Source organism: Leptonychotes weddellii, chromosome 5 (genome assembly GCF_054177405.1).
Source record: "Leptonychotes weddellii isolate Sample4059 chromosome 5, ASM5417740v2, whole genome shotgun sequence".
Classification (NCBI taxonomy): domain Eukaryota; kingdom Metazoa; phylum Chordata; class Mammalia; order Carnivora; family Phocidae; genus Leptonychotes; species Leptonychotes weddellii.
Window position 1 is genome coordinate 133,700,772 of NC_138373.1, and position 19,312 is coordinate 133,720,083.

The 19,312-nt window shown below is 36.6% G+C and overlaps 1 protein-coding gene across 1 annotated transcript in view; it reads right to left on the reverse strand.

Moving 5' to 3' along the window:
• EPYC (epiphycan) overlaps nt 1-12,782 on the reverse strand; it is a 36,728-nt gene extending 23,946 nt beyond the window's left edge. The window contains exons 1-2 of the mRNA XM_006746758.2: nt 12,723-12,782; nt 10,133-10,310 (exon numbers count right to left, since the gene is read on the reverse strand). Coding sequence (XP_006746821.2) covers nt 10,133-10,297 — 165 coding nt within the window. The 5' untranslated portion in view covers nt 10,298-10,310; nt 12,723-12,782. The remainder of the gene's footprint in view (nt 1-10,132; nt 10,311-12,722) is intronic.
• Nucleotides 12,783-19,312: the final 6,530 nt, after the last annotated feature.

Genomic DNA, 19,312 nt, shown 5'->3' on the forward strand with positions numbered 1-19,312 from the left:
CAGGCACCCCAATGCTTCATTCTTTTTAATATTAAGGTCATGGGACACTTGGTAATGAACTAATAACAAAGGATATGCCTCTGAAGGAACTACACGTGTACCTGGAAGAATCCACTCATATTGCCATTACTGAGAGTCCAGCTTGATCCAGGCAAGAGAAAGCAAAAGGAATTAGGAAAAGGAAGTTTTGGACTGTCTATTCTTTGGATTTTTAAATCAAAGTCAAGCAATTCTGATTTTGTACTGTAATCTCTTTGGATTTAAACAAGTTCAGACTTTAATGTGCAGGAGAGGTTAATCTGTAGTCTTTTATTTTTCCTCAAAAACTTCATAGAAGTAGGGGAAATATATACATATTTGTGTTTTCTTTATGTTTCTGGAGTTGTGTTTTTCAGAGTATATTTACTTAGCGCTTACTTTCATTTCAGAGTCTTTCCTAAACTCTATTATTAATGTGGCTTGATATAATTTGAGGTAGAACATAGAACTGGGGGTAAAATGTCAATCTCAGGTACAGGAAGGCCTTTGAGATAAATTCACTGATGCTCTCGGATCTATTTTAGAGCTTCTGAGATTAAAATCTACATTCTGTCAGAGGACACCTGAGTGGTGGTTGGCATAGAGATATGGCTCATAAAGGCGGGAGCATGACTGTCCTAAAAATGGGGCATTTTCTGTTGAAGGGAAGAGCTCTATTGAACTTAATAGTTAAGCTTAATGGCTTAAAGGCTGCCATCCTGGGGGGAGGGTGCATCCTCTGTTGGTCCCTTTACTCACTCTTCCTGAGGAAGAATGACTAGGCTAATTGGTGGGTGGGAGAAGATACTAGGCCTAAGTGGATCACCCTCCCTTTTGGGGAAAATTTCCTCCCTGTCAAGAAATATAATTTTGTCCCTCCACGCAGTAAAATTTACTGGATCAGGCACTCATCTGAGGACTGTGGTTAACCACCGTTGCCCAAGACTGATGGCATTTCTACTTCTGGAATTTTATATTAGGATGCTCATAATCACTTCATACCTAAGTTGTATATTTCAACCCAGGCCTTTATCAGTAATAACGGAGATATTTTGAACCCTATTTGTCTCATTTCTGTTACTCAACTTGGTCTGAAGTTAGGCAGTGAGTTAGGAGGAGTCTTTATGGGGTCCCTTAAAATCTAACACCTATTGCCCAGAAAAAATTCAGTATTATATGTATCTATATGTGTTATAATACAAAATAATATGCATTTTTATATATGTACCTGACTCCTGGCTTCATATTATGTTTGCAACTCTTGTTTTTTTCTTTGCTTCACTTTCTTTGTATTTTCCATGCCATAATGTAAAATAATACATAATTAATAATATATAATACAAGATGTGATATTATGGAGAACATAACACAATATACACTGTATTATATAGTTTTAGAAATTATTTTATGAGATGATACTGCTGTACACAGATTCTATTTTATCTATATCTACATTTATATTTATTGTATATATATCTATATATCTATTGCTGTACACATTATAGCTTTTATTCATGTAAGTAGCCTTAAATACTGTGGTGAATAAACACACAAGTAAAATAACATGTCTCAGATTTGCTGTCAGGTCTGCAACTGAGGACTGATTTGGGGACATAATTTCTCCACATATATATTTTGTGATAGAATTCATAGAAGCCTTATGTGTCACTAGATAACTACAGATCTTATATATATATATAAAATCTTTTTTCACTTCCTCTATTGTGTTGAAGTTGTATATTTTTAAGATGAGTAGACTGAGAGGTACTGAGGGACAGAGAAGAACTGGTATGATCTACCTGCCACAATTCTTGGCTCTCAGCAAAAGATTGGAAGGCAGATATAAAGTGAACTCATGCCAGGTGCAGTTAGCCTTAATTACAGCTGAAATCCCATCCCTCTCACGAAGGCTTCCCTGACCACCGTGCAGTACATCAGCTTCAGTGGCTATTGATTGAATGAGTCATTTGATGATAAAGCTACTCACATTTATGAAACATTTACCATGTGCCAAGCTCTAAGTTAAGCAGTTAACAAGTGTATCTTACCTCATCCTCATAAGGTAGCTTATAACCAGGAGACTGAAGCTCAGAAAGGTTGTATTATTTTCCAAGGCTGTACAGTTGGTGTTCAGACCTGGGACTCAAACACAGGGAGTAGGAATCCAGGACCCAGTCACTCAACACTGTGACAAATGACTTCTTAAGGATGAAACAGGTGTCTACGTGAGAAACACCCACTGCCAGTGGTTTCTTTGATTATTCTTTGTAGTGTGTGGTTTAATAGTTTAAATGCCCAGGCAAAGTCAGGATGGGAAACAAATGTCCTCACCGATATATTCACTTGGATTAGGATGCTCACTCTGTCGGTCAGTTCCTAACCAGTAAGCCCAGGCCTTCAGCAGATAATATTTAAACTATAGGTCTGCTTCTCATTAAAAAAAAAAAAGGAAATCCAGAATGTTATTTGGATTTTCACTCTAACACAGACTAAGGTGTTTGTTAAACAGAATGGAATTTTAAATTTATCTTTTTCCAAAATTGTCCCACACAGTTGATAATAAATCTTGAAGCTCTTCTTTGTCGTTACCATTATGTCAACAGTTGGCTTCGAAAGATGTTAAAAGGCTCTGAGATATCAACCTGGTTACTAAAGATGTATTCTTAAGGGTTTCATAGACTGGCATGTGGATATCTTAAGTGCAATGGAATTCTTCTCTAAACATGAGCCTAGTGCTCCAATTGATTTAAGTGATCCATATTAATTATCTCAAAGAATGTGACCATGAAGACTGGCAATGAAAGCTGTATCTTATTTTCTATTTTATCTTGAAAATGGATGAGGAAGAAATGTGTTTGGTGCAGATTGCTCAAGCCCCACATTTTTCACAAAGTAGCTTTCAGTTCAGAAGGATTGTCTTACCTCTCTCTCCCTTAAATACTTTGACAGCTAAGACAGATGCTTAGATATTGTGTTAATTATAATCACTTGAAAATTCTTGTTTTTCTGATTCCTAACAATCAAATTACTTAATTTCAGAGGAAAGAAAGCTTAATACTGGACACAACTAAAAGAAGGAAAGATTAAAGAGAAGAAGAAGGAAAATAATGGAAGCTTTTAATGCCAAAGTCTCTCTGGTTTGGCATTAAAACAATCTGGTTTAAATATTACTCTGAAACTTAACTAGCTGAATAACCTTGGGCAAAATTCTGATCCTCAGTTGCTTTTAATAATAATAATAATAATAGAATAATTTATCATTTCAAGGGACAGTTATGAGATTTAACTTATGTTTGTGGTCTCATAAATAAGGTCTAACACAAATACAAACAAGTCACTGACAAAGATAATCAGTGTTCTTTTGTTTCCTGAGGGGCTTATATAATTGTATATGTTTGTTGCTACATTTTTTAAAACTTTCCAATAGTTTTAAAATAACATTCAAATAGTTTAACACTGTTTTTAAAAGAAGCACATGGTAAGTCAATCAGACAACCATATTAAAAGCTCATCAGCAAAATTCTTCCCTCCCTTCTTCCAGAGTGTCTTTGGTGAAGAGAGAGAGTGAAGAGGAAGATTAGCTTTTATTTGTTGCCAAATTCTGAAAAGAACATTTAATTCAGGTTGAGTTTAAGTTACTTCTAACAATAAAAAGTGTTTTATATGCAAACTGTAAGTTTGAAACTTTATTTTTTTTAATTTTCTTTAAAGATTTTATTTACTTATTGGATAGAGAGACACAGTGAGGGGGGAACACAAGCTGGGGGTGGTGGGGTGGGAGAGGGAGAGGCAGGCTTCCAGCTGAGCAGGGAGCCTGATGCGGGGCTTGATCCCAGGACCCTGGGATCATGACCCCGAAGGCAGACGCTTAACGACTGAGCCACCCAGGTGCCCCAAGTTTGAAACTTTAAAATGTATTATATAAACTGGCCAAAGTGAGACATTGTTTCAAATATAAGGATAAAAGTATTCCATGCCTTCATCACCAGAGGAAGTAAATAGTAAAAATATTACTAATTTAATTACTTTTTGTCCAGAAAATACAGAGATGGTTTTTGAAATAAGCTAATTGTTAGCATTACCAAAGTTCTATACCAATTTATCATATTTAGATAACCTAATTAAAAATACTTTTTATATATCATTATGTATAGTGGACATTCATTCTGTAGGTAGCCCAAAATTAATTTGATTCTACTTAAGCAATTTCTAGTGTTACAGTACATCAACATTTATTCTAAAATTATTTTCATGGCACCATATTACCATGATGGCAACTGAAAAGAAACCATTGTTCAACTGTTACTGGATACAACTGCCTTCACTGAGTTTTTGGTCCATTTCTACAACTCCACTAAATTTAATTTTCATTCCTTTGATGAATCTTATAGGTTCTGCATCTCTAAAAGCTATTTTTTTAAGCTTAATTAATTTGTTTAAATGGCAGTTTTCCTTATAAAGATGATTTTAAACAATTTAGCTACTTGTTCTCTTAATGAAAGAGGAAAAAAATGGGCTAATTTTTTTTTAAAGATTTTATTTATTTATTTGAGAGAGAGAGAATGAGAGACAGAGAGCATGAGAGGGAAGAGGGAAGAGGGGGGAAGCAGACCCCCCGCTGAACAGGGAGCCCGATGTGGGACTCGATCCCGGGACTCCAGGATCATGACCTGAGCCGAAGGCAGTTGCTTAACCAACTGAGCCACCCAGGCACCCCAAAAAATGGGCTAATTTTAAGATCAGTGGAGAGTATTAACAAGGAAAGCATCTCTCATTCAAAAAATTTCCTATTGGTCAATTATTACTGATATCCCTTTATTAGTCGTTACTGTTATTTATTTATGAAAGTATATGAGGCAGTTCTAAAAGCATGTGTGGCAGTCTTCAATCTATATGAGGACATTAGGATGATAAGAAAGTAAAGGTGAGGAAAGTAATATAAAATGAAGAGGGGCGCCTGGGTGGCTCAGTAACTTAAGCATCCTACTCTTGGTTTCGGCTCAGGTCATGATCTCATGAGTCCCGAGATAGAACCCCACCTCGGGCTCCTCGCTCAGTGGGGTGTCTTCTTGAAGATTCTCCCCCTCCACCCCTTCCCCTACTCATTCTCTCTCTCTCTCTCTCAAATAAATACATCTAAATAAATAAATAAGTAAAATGAGAAAAGAATAAAGCAAAAACTTAAGCCCCAGATTTTGAGCAAAATGACAAGCATAATTAGTTACAAGATGTAGAGCCCCCCAAAATAAGCAACTTCTTTAAAATTTGCAATCCATTTGGACACTGAGGCCTGAGAGAAATTTCTACTCCATATCCTCCTGAAGAGCATTGTATGCTATCATTTTAAATGCCCTTCATACTGTCCCACATTAAATACAATCAAGTCTCCACAGGGCTCTGTACTACAACATTCATAGTGTCTATTGAAGATTAAGTAAAAGTAATTATATAAGGCTAATGTAAGGTAGTATAGGGCAGATCAGTCTGATTGGATGGAGCCAAGGAGAACTTACTGCAGGAATGGAAGTTCATATCCTCTATAAATATTAATACAGCCACTGAGTACTTTTCTGGGTAAAAGAAATAACTCACGGTCAGGGCCAGTGTTTATCTTAGACCTAAGAGAAATGAAAAATCAATAACCCCAGAACTATATTATGAAAACAGAAACACCAAATACCTACCTTAGTCAAAAACACAGACTGAATTTAAATCAATCAGAGAATACCAAATTTTGAACTTGTTCTGATGAAATCTTTAAGGCAAATAGCAAAATGTTTCCCTGCATTCCAAGCCACCAAATATGTATGATTTTTATATATCTATAGCTATATAAAGATTAGATAGATAGCTGGCTAGCCCATACCATAGATATAATATGTTGGAGAATGCCTATCTACAATTATTCTTTGAAGTAGTTAGACTTACGCCATTCTTTCTTACAGTAATTAGGTAAGTCAACAGTCTATAACGGTTACTTCTAGTTTACATTATTCACCCATAGAACAATGCTTTCTTTCTCTTTTAGCAAAGTGGGAGCACCAGCGTTCAGTTCAACTAAAACAAATAGCAAGTTAAAAGGACAATTTGGAAAATGGTAGGAAACAGAGGGAGGATAATATAATTTTTTATTAACCTTCTGGAAGTTATTTTCTGATATGAGAAGATATCACTATAATTATATGTCATTAATAACTATAATCTTAGTTAAGTTACTTACCTGCTCTTTATCTCAATATTCTCTTCTACTCAATGAAAATAACAATAGCACTTCCTAGTTTTGTTGTCAGAAATGAGATAATGCCTGTGATAGGCCTAGAATAATACGCAGCACATAATCGCTCAATCAAGCTTAGCTAATATTCATCAGAAAGCAAGAAGTTCATATTTTGGTCTTAAGGCTTATACCCAATTCCTACTAATATCATTAAAGTAAAATAAAAGCTAAGTAAAAACCTGCAACAATTTTATATTATACCAGCAAATTTATCCATTATCCACTACGTAACATAGAGCATCATGATGGAATTGTTGGGCCTCCTAACAGAATCCAGCAGACCCTGGATATTCTAAACCATCAGAAATCACGTAAGTCAGCAGTCAGGAGTACTGTTACTGCATAAGATTTTCAAAACCAGAAATTCTTTCATGACCCTTTCTAATCACTAGGGAGGTAATGAATATATTACCACCAGTAGAAATCAACAAAGCTCTATTGAGATTCTAACTCCGGGATTCAGGGGATGATTGGGCTCATTGCTAGATAAATCACTGGATTCATAAATGCAAGTTTTGCAGCAGTATAATTCAAATTTGGGTTTCAGGAAAAAATTTACATTATTACATATTGTTATTAGTTTTCTATGGCTGCATGACAAATTACCATACATTTATCAGCTTAAAACTATACTCATTTTTTAACTGACAGTTTCTGTGGGTCCAGGGATGACCTGACTGGGTTCTCTGCTGAGGGTCTCACAAGGCCAAAATCAAGGTTAATGGCCAGGGCTGTGATCTCATGTGGGGCTCTGAGTTCCTGGTATCTACAGTGCTGTGGTTTCTATATGCTCACTGGCTGTCAGCTTCTCTCAAAATTTAGAGACTTCCTGCATTCCTTGCTACATGGACCCATCCATTTTTAAAGCCAGCAACAGAGAGTTTCCCTTGCCTTGAATTTCTCTCATGCTTCAAAATTTGTCCCCGACCTCAAGACACTGTTTTAAAGTGAGCACAAGTGTAAGTCAAGCCAACCAAGATAACTTCCCTTTTTAAATTTCAGTTGTGCCATATAAAATAACCTAATTATAGGAGTGATATCCCAATATATCCGTGATATTAAGAATTATAGAGGGCATGGACAGACCAGTGGATGGGTCATTTAGGGGACATCTTAGAATTCTGCTTACCTCATAGAGACCTTAAGGATTAATCATTCAAAGTCTAGAGGGTCTACTATATTGGCTAGGATGCCAAGTCTTACAGTTTAGAAGAAAGAAACTGGCATATATTTCAGAAGCATTGTTCAGTTATTCTATAAACTTGCAATTTTAAAATATAAGGTTGCCTTTTCTATAGATGATAAATTCTAAGCTAAGATAGACAGAACCATACTCTTGGCATTGAGGACAAAATCTAAAGAACCTGATCCCACCATTCTCCATGTGCTTTGTTTATTATGAATTTTTTCATCAACTGTCCCCTAGATGGATATGTTACCAGCGTTCATACAAAAAGTATCACAGAGGATCAAAAACATATAGAACAATTGCTCTTAATTTATAGAGATGAGACAAATAAGGTTATCAGGAGTTGCCAGAATCTGAATTTCCAAGACTAAATTCAAGAAACTCATATCATGAGTAACTGTATTCTAGAATCCACTCACATGACTAGATCTATTGGCTTTATTTCACATCCTTCTATAAGGAATTGTATATTCTTTGTCTGTAAACAAAGAATAATATTAACATTAATGTTCTGTTATGATCTAAGCTGAAGTTCTGAATTTTGTTCCTCATGTCATTTTATGTATTATGTCACATTGTTTTTGTATTTTTTTGTTTCATAGGTGGTGGGTGAGTGGGTTGGCTGATTGATTTTTGCTACTGGACCAACTTGGTAAAGTTAAAAAAATATGCATAGTTTGTTTTCAAATGTATTATGTTTTCATTATAGCACAGGTATATGTATATGTATATATGTATATCATGTATCTATAAATTGGTTTTCTGATGATGACTTCATCACAAAAGATTATTAAATCAAGGAGGACTTACCTATTTCAATCAGCAACAAGAGATTATTTAGTAGCTCTCTGGATCCCGCAGTTGTTAAGGATGCTAAGTTTGGCTAAGCCAGTGTGAAAATTAGGGATGCTTGAATGAGGTAAGAGGATACAATGCCACATATTTGGTACCTTGTAAGAAGTTGCTCTTTCAGAATAAGCAAATACTGAGGAAGGGTTGTATACTAAATCATCTTTCTATAGATTCAATTTATTAGCTTAAATTTCTTGATGTCAGAAAGAACTTCAGAATCTCATGAGAATGTGCAGTAAAAAGGGGTTCTGACAGCAAGGAATGGCTTTAAAGAAGTCTGCAGATAAAGCTCCTCTCCTTCACAATATTATCTAGGGCAGCCTGAGCCCTCCCTAAAGTCCACTCCCCAGGCCTACTAAAAACAGAGGACTTACTTTTGGTACCCACCAAACCTGCGAGTTTGATCCTTGATCCTAGAAAATATTTTTTGGAGGCATGACAAGTAAATTTAAACTACAATATTTAGTTTGGTAGATAACTGCACAGACATATGCAGTCTTTTTTTTTCTTAAAATATTTATGCAAGATGGGAAAAGGAGCAGGGCAGATGAGTTAATCACTGAAAAATTTTCTCCTTATACTCTTCACTGATGCATTAGATTGGAGATGCAGAGATCATATACAACAAGACTGGTTGTAAACTCCACAGAAAATACCCTTAACATAATAGAAGACATACAGCAAAATGAATCAAACAGTGAATAAGGCCTTGGAAAATAGAGTTACAACTTTGCAGAAGAACAGTGGTCTTCTGATAACCCTAAAACTTTACTAAAAAGAAGGAAAGAGAAAGAGGGAGAAAGAAAAGGAGTGGGGCCTGGGGTGAGGGGAGACTGAAGCCAAAAGAGAGGGAGATGGAAAGGAAAATGGAGTTGGGGAAAAGATGTGAAAAGTATTGTGCAAATTTGATTCTTGAATTTCATCAGGCAACATAAACAATGATGAGAACGTTTATCCTCTTAATAAAGATATAGCTGAGTTCCATTTAAATATATGCTTTTGTCTGAATATTTTATTTCCCTAGTTATCAAAAGTAATTATTCTAAGAAGATTTGCACTTGAATGACTGCCCAAAATATGTTATGATCCTGTATAGGTGATGTAATTTCTCTTTTGGTTGATTTCTTCTTAATTAGTTTTTGTCAATGTTGTACTTTAATTACATGCCAACATTTCAAGGTCTGTTTGTTTTCTGATTCAGAAAAATTAGTCTGTATCCTTTAGTTATGTAAAAAGTCTAACATTTAATTAGAAACATGTCATATCAGATTTATGTAATGGGCTGTAACCTTGCCAATGTCTACATTACTGCTGAGAGATAATCAGTCATTTCAGAAAGCACATCCACTCTTGGAATACAGTGGAGTTCCAAATCATTGTCTGTTCTTTGCATTCTTTTTATTTTCTTCCAGTTTATGTTAATCTCACATCTTTTTTCTTTGCCCCAAACTTCCCCAACTTCCTCATCATTGCATGTGTATTATTTCCACTCTTCCTTACTGACTGCTTTTTCCTTTCATTTTCTCTTGTCTTAACTTGATAGAAACATTTTCGTTGTTGTGGCTTTAATTTTGTGAGAAGATATAAAGGAAATGAAGTGAACTGTGAGAAAGCAAAAGCGTGTCCTAATGTTAACCTCCAACAGATTGAATACATTCTGAGGGAAGGGTCATATGAAATTACTAAGATAGAACATCTCTATTTATACATAAACAAAAATCTATTTGAAAGGAACGCATCTCAGTAATTCCCCATACTCATGCTCTTAAAAGTCTCAAGAGTGAGGAATCAGTTACCTCAGCTTGACCAATAGGTATGTTTTCATAGTTGTATAAATTATCCAGGTCCTCCAAAGTGGCATCGTATGTTTCTGAGTCGTAGTTGATGGGTTCCAGAGTTGGAGCAGTCCCAGCAGCATTGAAGATGACAAGTCCCAGAATGAGTCTTGCCAACATTTTCATTTTTCAAGCTTTCCTAATCAAAAAAGGCCAAAATGTATAAATATTTAATTGATGATAACTTATGAATATTTTTCACTAAATAGGAATGATAAATAAATGTCAATGCTGTGGAACTCAAGCCGGTAGCTTTCTTTACACGGATCATTTATAAACATAACACAGGAAATTGTATGGATTCGGAAGACTTGTGATACCGATGCTCAAATTAATCACAAACCCATCCATGTTTTTACGTAGATAGTGTAATTGCGGTGAAATTAAGTTTACTTCATAGAGAAACAGAGAAAATAGGATGTGGAAATATTGTCATGCACTTATTCACAAAAGCTTGTGCATTAGAGTTTTACCTTTTACTAAGCATTAAGTTTCTTTCTTCAACTGGGAGTAGGAAGGAGGAGGAGGAGAACTATTTTACTGTTACTCCATTTTTCAGGTGAGGAAACCAAAACAGGGTTGGCTAGTGACCTAACTAGGACTCATAACTGTTTCTTGCACTTTCAAGCCTATGGCTTTTTCCAGTCAAAATAATGAAGGTTTTTTTTTTTTTTTTTCCCTTTTACTTCCTTCTTGCCTCTGGGTATCATTAATGCATACATAATTTAATATACATACACATTAATATTTCATGCGATACTTTTCAAAACTTATTCTTAACTGAATAGAACAGAAAAGAAAATTATTTCTCCTTTAGTCCTTAGTGTTTTCTTTCAATTCTTAATAGCCATCTAAGCTTTAAACTCAGAATCAAGGATCCATGTCTAAAAGATACTATTTGGCAAGATTTCCTTCGAAGAGGATTTCCACACACATAAGATTAAAAACTCTTTTGTTTTGTAATTCTTTGTTAAGCACAATTCTTATTTTCCATGATAACATCCTGCTTTTGGGGAGAATTCAATCAAAATCTTATAATTTTAATTATATTTATAATATATGTATAATATGTTATATATGTATAAATATATATATGTATAATATATGTATAACATTTATAATTTTAATTATTTTAGTTCTGTATGTGCTCCTTTGAATACATTTTAGTTTAAGAAAAAAAAACTCTCATGTTTAATTTTAAACATTTAAGTTGGGCCTATCAAAAATGTTACCTGGTGGTCCTTTATTGAGGAAGCAAAGCATTTGTAAAACTTTTTATCAAGCATGTCTAATTTTAAAGGTTTTGTATTTTGGTTACACTTCTTAGGTTACTTCAAGAACAGAACCTCTGGTGTTTGTACCTATGCACACACGTAAAAGGGAATTCATGATAAATATTACTTTTAAACTTGAATGCACTGGCAGACAAAATGACCTTCAGTTACTTGAAAGAAAGTCTTTATTAAGCAGGTTTAGGCAGAGGGATATGAAATCCCTCTGAGAAAAAGAAGCAGTACAAGGAGTTCCTTTTTATTCCCTCCTATGCTTTCTTCAAATCATTTTTTTTATTCACACTGGATAAGCCAAGGCTCTATTTTACCCACCTTTGCAGGGCTCTTTGCAGGATTGGGGATTTGGAACCGCTGTACACAGTCACCAACAAAGTCCTACTTAATCAACCGGTGTGATTTACAAATCCTCCAGGAATCATTCTTCCCTTTTCAAGTGGGAGGCATTCACAGGGGCCACCACTAACCTCGAAAAAATATTTTCCTTCTACATTTCTGGCAACTTTCATTGTTCAAAGTAATTATGCACTTGCTGATTATTTTTCTCACTTTATACTCTGTATTTGATATTAAGTGTCTACATTCTCAGAGTTTACTTGCATTGTGCATATCCCTCTAGAGCTATCAGCAGTAAGAAAGTCTGTGCAAAGCCTGGAACTATGAAGAACACCTCTCTATGTTTAGCTTTAAAAGGATGTTTCTTCCTTCAAGTGACTATACTAGTATTTCATGTAGTGTCTTTGTTGAGACTTTGAATTTGTTGTGCACTTCACACCATGTCATGATATTTTGAGAATTATGCTTATATAAAGCTTTAAAATATAGACATTAAAAAGACATTCCAAATGCCTAATTCCCATAGGATCATCAGTATGTTTTTAAACACCTGAAATCTCCCCTTTTTCTTCTGTTGTGTAATATTTCAATCAATACTAATCAATAGTGCCTAGCTATCCTGGCAAGGAACATGGTCTATGTCAGGGCACTTGCTTTAAGAATATATTGGAAACTACTATAATTTTATTGGCATCTATCCTGACTATTAAGAGTAACTATTTTACTGGATGCTATTAATTCTTGGGCTAATTCAAAATTTTGGATTTTCCAAGAATAACATAAATATAAAATAGCAAACTTTAACCCAATCCATTGCATCCAAGTTCACCATGAGATATTAAAACAAATTGAATTATTTTTTAAAAGGTTATTATAGGAGGAAAAAAAGTCTCTGACCCAAGAAGAAAGCAAGTGTAAAAACTTACCTTTGGCTCCTACTTGGTGAAATGGCACGGAGTGACTGAGGACGCAGAGCCGGTAATATTTGCCCCTGACCAATGGTTGTGAATTCTGGTCTGTGGGAGGTGGAGTTTATAACACTCAATTTTCTGTTTGGAAAAGCCAACCTTGAGAAATGCCTCTCAGTCTTTAGAGACCCCAAATTACTTTATAGTCACTCAAAATAAGCAGTAGAATCCAAATGACATAGTGTATAGAGCTCTTGAAATTATGTTAAAGGAGTTCTCATTGCCAATGTGTCCTCTTAAACATTTTAAATGGAAAAAGTTGGTTTTACTATATTTCATCTACAACGAGTTATAGATGTCAGATGTTAAGAAAACCAGTTAAGAAATGTCTAATTTTAGTTAAGAAGATGGATATACTTCTTAGGTTACTTCACTGATAACCAAGCTCAGGTTAAGAAAAAGTTAATGTGTACAGTTATACTATAGATGAATATTTTAGAATTGTGCTAATAAGAAATAATTTTCCTTGCATGTCTTGAATTGCTCTCATCACTTTTCATTAATGTTAACAGAAATTCAATAAAGGTTGCAAAAGTCGTACCTGTTTTAATGTTGGGTAAGTAAAAAAAAAAAAAATCCATATTATTTCGACTGCTTGGAATGCTCTGAGAGCAATGAAACAATAAACCCTCTGCATGCCCATTTAAAAAAAAAAAAGTCCTGAAACGGCACAAATATGATCTGAGTGTTTTGAAAAAAAAAAAAAAGAAAGGCTGCTTTTTTCTCCCTTTTATCTATGAGAGCCAAACAAATCAAATTACATAAAAACATTTTCCCCCAGAATACAAGATTTGTTGTAGGCTGCTGGTACCTGGCATGGTTTATGAGACTCAGCTTTATTTCAGATTTGGAGAGAAAATACGTTTATATTAAACTTCCATTCTTTGCCTCCATTCACACTGCAAAAGTTCTAGAGGAAGACGAAACTTGTGTCATGCATTCTGGCTTCTGGCATGCTTTCCATAAATCCAGGAATCTGGTTCTAACCTGTGCATCAGGAATCCTTTTTCCTTGACCAGAAGCGAATAGCCGTATTGAATTTTGAAACTGTATTAGGGCACAATGATGGAGGAGAGAGTCTGTCTTGAGGACTCTCACACCTCCTTCCCTGCCGTCCTCCCTCCCCACCCCGACCTTCTTTGCTTATGGATTCAGGGCGCTGTCAGTCATTATCCTCATCACCCACACCTGCTTCCACATGTCTACATGATTTGTGCTCAGTGTGCATTATTTTTCTTGGGACCAGTTTAATTTGTAATGGAAGCAGTGATTCTGGGTGAAGTACAGAAGCTACCAAGACCTCTCCAACAGCAGAGAGACCATCCTTGGTGTAGGGACGCCTTCCCTGCCTCCTTGCAGTGTCATATGATATGGAGGCTACTTTCAGAAGCACTTCTGGAAAGAGGACTGAATCCGAGTTCCCACGCTGGCTCTGTCACAGCAATGCTCCCCTCACTGTGTGTTCGAGGAGTTTATATGTGGTTAACTCTCTCAACACTTTCTCCATCAGAGGAGTTCTCCATTCACAGATGGGTGACACTTAAACATTAAGCTATCCAGTGTCACATGGGACCCAAATAAAGAGAAAACCACACTGGATCAAGTTCCCAGATTAATGAGCTCATCTGAGGGATGCAGGTGAAGGTAAAAAGGCGGTGGTGTCTCTCAGGTTCTTAGATCCTAAGGCTGTTTACCTGTCACTAGGTGTTGGGCTCTTTTAGGTGCGTTAGGATAAAAATAGATGAATAGGATATCCATGAAAATACCTAATATTTCATCTGCCTCCATTATTTAATCTTATACTCTGCACACATCTGACATCTAAGTAGTCCCTTCTTTTCTGAAAGGCTCTGGCTGAACCTGTAAGATTCTATTTCCAGAAATAACATTTTCACACTATCCTTTAGTGACCTATTGGTTTAAGTGACATTGTTCTTAGGCTTCAGAACATTGTCTACTAATGCAATTGTTTCACAACAATTTAATAACTAAATTCCTTATCCTAATATAGGATTGGAGGCAGAAAGGATCACTCCTGAAGCTTTTCTTTTTTTCCAAATAGATAAGCCTTTCACTTTTCCTTATAAAATATAGATAATTTTTAAGTCCTTTCTCTTGGTCTTCTTTGGACTCTCTCCAATATTTCAAAATCTATGTTGAACTGTGGGAGCTCAAATTTGTAACAATCTCATGAGGACCTAATTTCTATTTAATAGTGAGAAGGATTAATTACCAGGTCCGGCCTTTCTTATCCTTGGTAAATATCTTTTAGCTTCATGATAATTTTCTTAATAGAGCCTGAGCTTGGTTATCAGAAACCCTCAGGGGATCAGTTATTAAGACGAGGTGCATTATATAGTAACTGAGGCTTTCTAGCTTTATCTCTTTAAGCCCCAAAACAGTTTACAAATTCTTTTGACTACAATTCTTAACAAAATTAATTAAACTTCATCCTGCTTGCATAAATGGAATTAATTTTAAATAGAATGGTCTTCTTTCAATGATGCTCTTTGTTCTGTAGAGTGGTGAACAGAGAAGAGCCCTCTGAGGACCGCACACAGCTGTCCTTGTCCTCAGCCCCAAAAGGCCACATCAGTAAGAGCGACAAGAGGGTGTGGATATCCCACCCCACTGATTATAAGGCATAAAACCATTCCCTGAAATGATTAGCTACCTTCCTCTGAAGAATCCCCATGTTGCCTTAGAGACTTTGTACTCATCAGTAGGAGTCCTGGAGTTTTGGACCATAAACCCTCATCTGATCTGATCACCTCCTCCAGAATCTTTCAAGGCTAACCTGCCATCTGCAAGCTCTCCTTTGCCCTCAGTTTCATTTTGGAAAATGTCCCTTTGCTTCTTTTATCTTAAAAGAATCTGGCTGGGCGCGCCTGGGTGGCTCAGATGGTTAAGCATCTGCCTTCGGCTCGGGTCATGAGTCAGGATTCTGGGATCGAGCCCCACGTCCGGCTCCTGGCTCAGTGGGGAGCCTGCTTCTCCCTCTGCCTCTCCCTCTGCTCTCTCTCTCTCTGTATCTCTGTGTCTCGAATGAATAAATAAAATCTTAAAAAAAAAGAATCTGGCTGTCTCCCGAAAAAGTTTTCTGCTGCTGTGGCGGGTTTGATTTTTTTTGTTTTATCCTTCACTCACATAACTCAAAGATGGAGCAATTTTTCTGGTTTTACACTATTTCTTCCAAATGATTTGTCCTCTTTACTCTTTCAAAAATTTTGCCATTCTGAAACTCATGGCATTTGGCTTCACTACCAGTCACCTCTCCCTGTCATCAACTGCTTGATCTAGCCAAACCTCTTGTTGTCAACTTTAGCTCGTGGCTCACTCTTACCCTCTACTCAGATCCTGTCATTATTTCCAGGGATGCCAACCTCCGTGTGCATGATCCATCTCTCGTGGTGGCATGATGGCTCCTTTAGCTTTACATGTGCAGGCAAGTTACCACGTTCCTACCCAGCTACTCACCATCACTGTCATGCCTTCTAGCTCATCATCACCAAATAGTACTTAACCCTACTAATGGGGCACTATTATCATTTCTCTTTTTGCTTTCTTGCCATAGCCTCCACCACTTTTCCACAGTTCATTACATCTCTTATCTTTACATCTCTCCTTTCCTTTAGATTTGAAGCACCATTATCCTATTTATACCTTCTCAAGGACTTTCTGCTTTCTTCTTTTTTTCTTTCTTTTTCCATCATACTTACCTGGAAAAACCTCAACTTTAGTTGAATACTGCTCCCAACTTTCTTCTCTCCTGCATCTGAGGAGCTGTGTATTACTAGTGAAAATCACACACAACAATGATTGGTGTCATTTTAAATTCTTTAAATTGATCTTCAACCCTGGCCAAGAGATCTACTATTCTAACATGTCTATTTTATAACATTTCTTCTCTCAAACTTCCCGTATTCCTTTTCTATTCACAGAAAGTCATTAGAGTGATGGTAGAAGTCATCAGAAAAATACTCTATAACTTTTGCCATCCAATCTACCTGCACGTTTATGCATCCTCTGTGTTTTCTCCTTCTGTGACAGAGCAAGACGTTAAAAGTAAATTCCCCAAATGTTGCCCAGGATCTTATTCTCTTTCCTCTTTTTAAGATCTGTGCTTCTCTAATTATCTCCTCCCTCCCAGCATCTCCCTTTCTGCTAGGTCAGTTCTACATACAGACACGTATACTCTGGGCAAAACTCAGGCGAGGATTCCCTCTAACACGAGTGAACTGAATGAAGGTAAAAAATGGTGACTATAGAAGGGAGGGGGGTGGGGGGACAGGGTGACCAGGAGATGGGTATTAAGGAGGACACGTTTTGTGATGAGCATTGGGTGTTATATACAACTAATACATCGTTGAACACTACATCAAAAACTGGTGATGTACTGTATGTTGGCTAACTGAACATAAAAAAGTAAATAAATGCAAAAAAAATATGTTGGCTACAGCAGTGTCTTTGAGAATACATGTGTAAGTCTAAAGACATTCAGAGTCAAATTATTTTAAAACACTGCGGAGTCCCAAAGCTGTGTCTGCAGACTTGATTCACTCTACATCTGAAATTATGCCTCAACTTTATAAAATACATTTTCATCTTACTACTGTCCTATTTTTATGACCCTTTTTATAGAAAAAAAACTCCCAAACAAATGGTGTTCATTGCCTATTTCCCCTTGCTCTGTTTCTGTTCACTCTCCATTCCCCTGCAGTTTGGGCTCCGTATAGGTAATTTTCTGGCTTTGTCTTAACTGCTGTCCTAGCAGCCAACTTTGGTTTCACTGTGGTTTTCCTCTTACCCCACTGGCTATGCCTTGTCTGTTCCTTTGTCAGCCCCCTCTTTCTCTACCTGGCCTTTAAATTTTGGAGTGCCTCTCTGGTTTTAGTCCAATGATTCATCTTTTCTCTATTTATCCTTTTCCCTTGAGTGCCCTCCACTATTTCCATGCTACAATTACAACAAAACAAGAATAATGTCAATACTAACTAACATTTTGAATGCTCACAATGCACCTGGCATTGTTTATTATCCTCACTTACTGAGGTCTGGGGAGGTTAAGTGACTTCAACCAGTAAGAGGCAGAGCCAAAATCAAAGCTGAAGCAGTCTGGCAGCCAAGTCCAAGTTCTTAGCCACAACACTGAACCACCACCTTCTGTTTACATCCTCCAGCTTTACATCTCCTGTCCTCACCATTCACTCTGAGCTGCAGATTCTTATATGCTATGGATTACCTTGGACTTGACATCTTCATTTGGATCCGTTATTGGGCCATCACATTGTGCTCTGGACCCACTTTGTTCTTTTGCTCTTGGTGTTTACTAAATGATATCACGTCCCTCTCAGTTGGCTCCAGTCCAGAGCCTTAAAATAATTGTAGATTTCTTCCATTTCCCTACTTTCCCTCCATCTAATCTATCAGAAGTTGGTTCTACTTCCTGTGTATCTCATTCCACCATCCTCTCTCATCCGGAAGATCAAAAAAGCCCGTTACCAGGTCTCCTTGCTTCCCCTTTTGTGCTTCTACCATTTGGTCTCCAAACCCCGGCCAAGGGTCATCTAAAATGTAAATATGTAAAACTCCATATTTTTTCATTGAAACATTCAGTGGCTTTATATTTCTCTTTGAATAAAATTAAAGCTCTTACACCATGTCCCCAAAAGCTCCCCATCAACTACAACCTACCTACTTCTCCAAGCTTAGATCAAGCACCACTCCCTCCATCACTTGCTACAGGCATACTAATGGCCTTTCTGTTCTTGAATCACGCCTGATTGTGCCTTCCTCAAAGCGTTGCACTTAGTGTTGTCACCCTTTATGTTAGAATGGTTGGCTAGCTTTTTAAACTGTTCATATTTTTGCATAAATACCACCTCAAAGGAGCTTTCCTGCTTAGCCCCCTCCCCATCAGAATGGACCGTCTTCCTTTCCATCACACTCTAATGCCTATGCTACAATTGTGGGTTTTTTTCATAGCACTTGCCGCAACCCGTTATTATATTTTTCTGTTTTAGATAGATAGATAGATAGATAGATAGATAGATAGATAGATAATAGATAGATAGATCTCCCCCAGGTGAATATAAGCGCCATGATGCATAAAATTTACTGGTCATATTCACAATTGTATCCTTAGTGTCTAAAACAGTCATTGGCTCACAATTCATGCTCAGTGTGGTTTGAATGAATCAATTAATGATTGACTGCATAAATCAAATGCATAGCAATTCAAAGTAATAAATAATTACTTAATAAACTATTATGAGGGTGCCTGGGTGGCTCAGTCTGTTAAGGGTCTGCCTTCGGCTTAGGTCATGATCCCAGAGTTCCAGGCTAGAGCTCCACATTGGGCTCCCTGCTCAGCAGGGAGTCTGCTTCTCCCTCTGCCCCTCATTCCACTCATGTCCATGCTCTCTCTCTCTCTCTCTCAGATAAATAAATAAAATCTTTTAAAAAATAAATAAAAAAATAAACTACTATGATTTGCTTGGGCTATTCTAAAATATATAGGATTAGTTGCATTTATGATAAATGGTTTT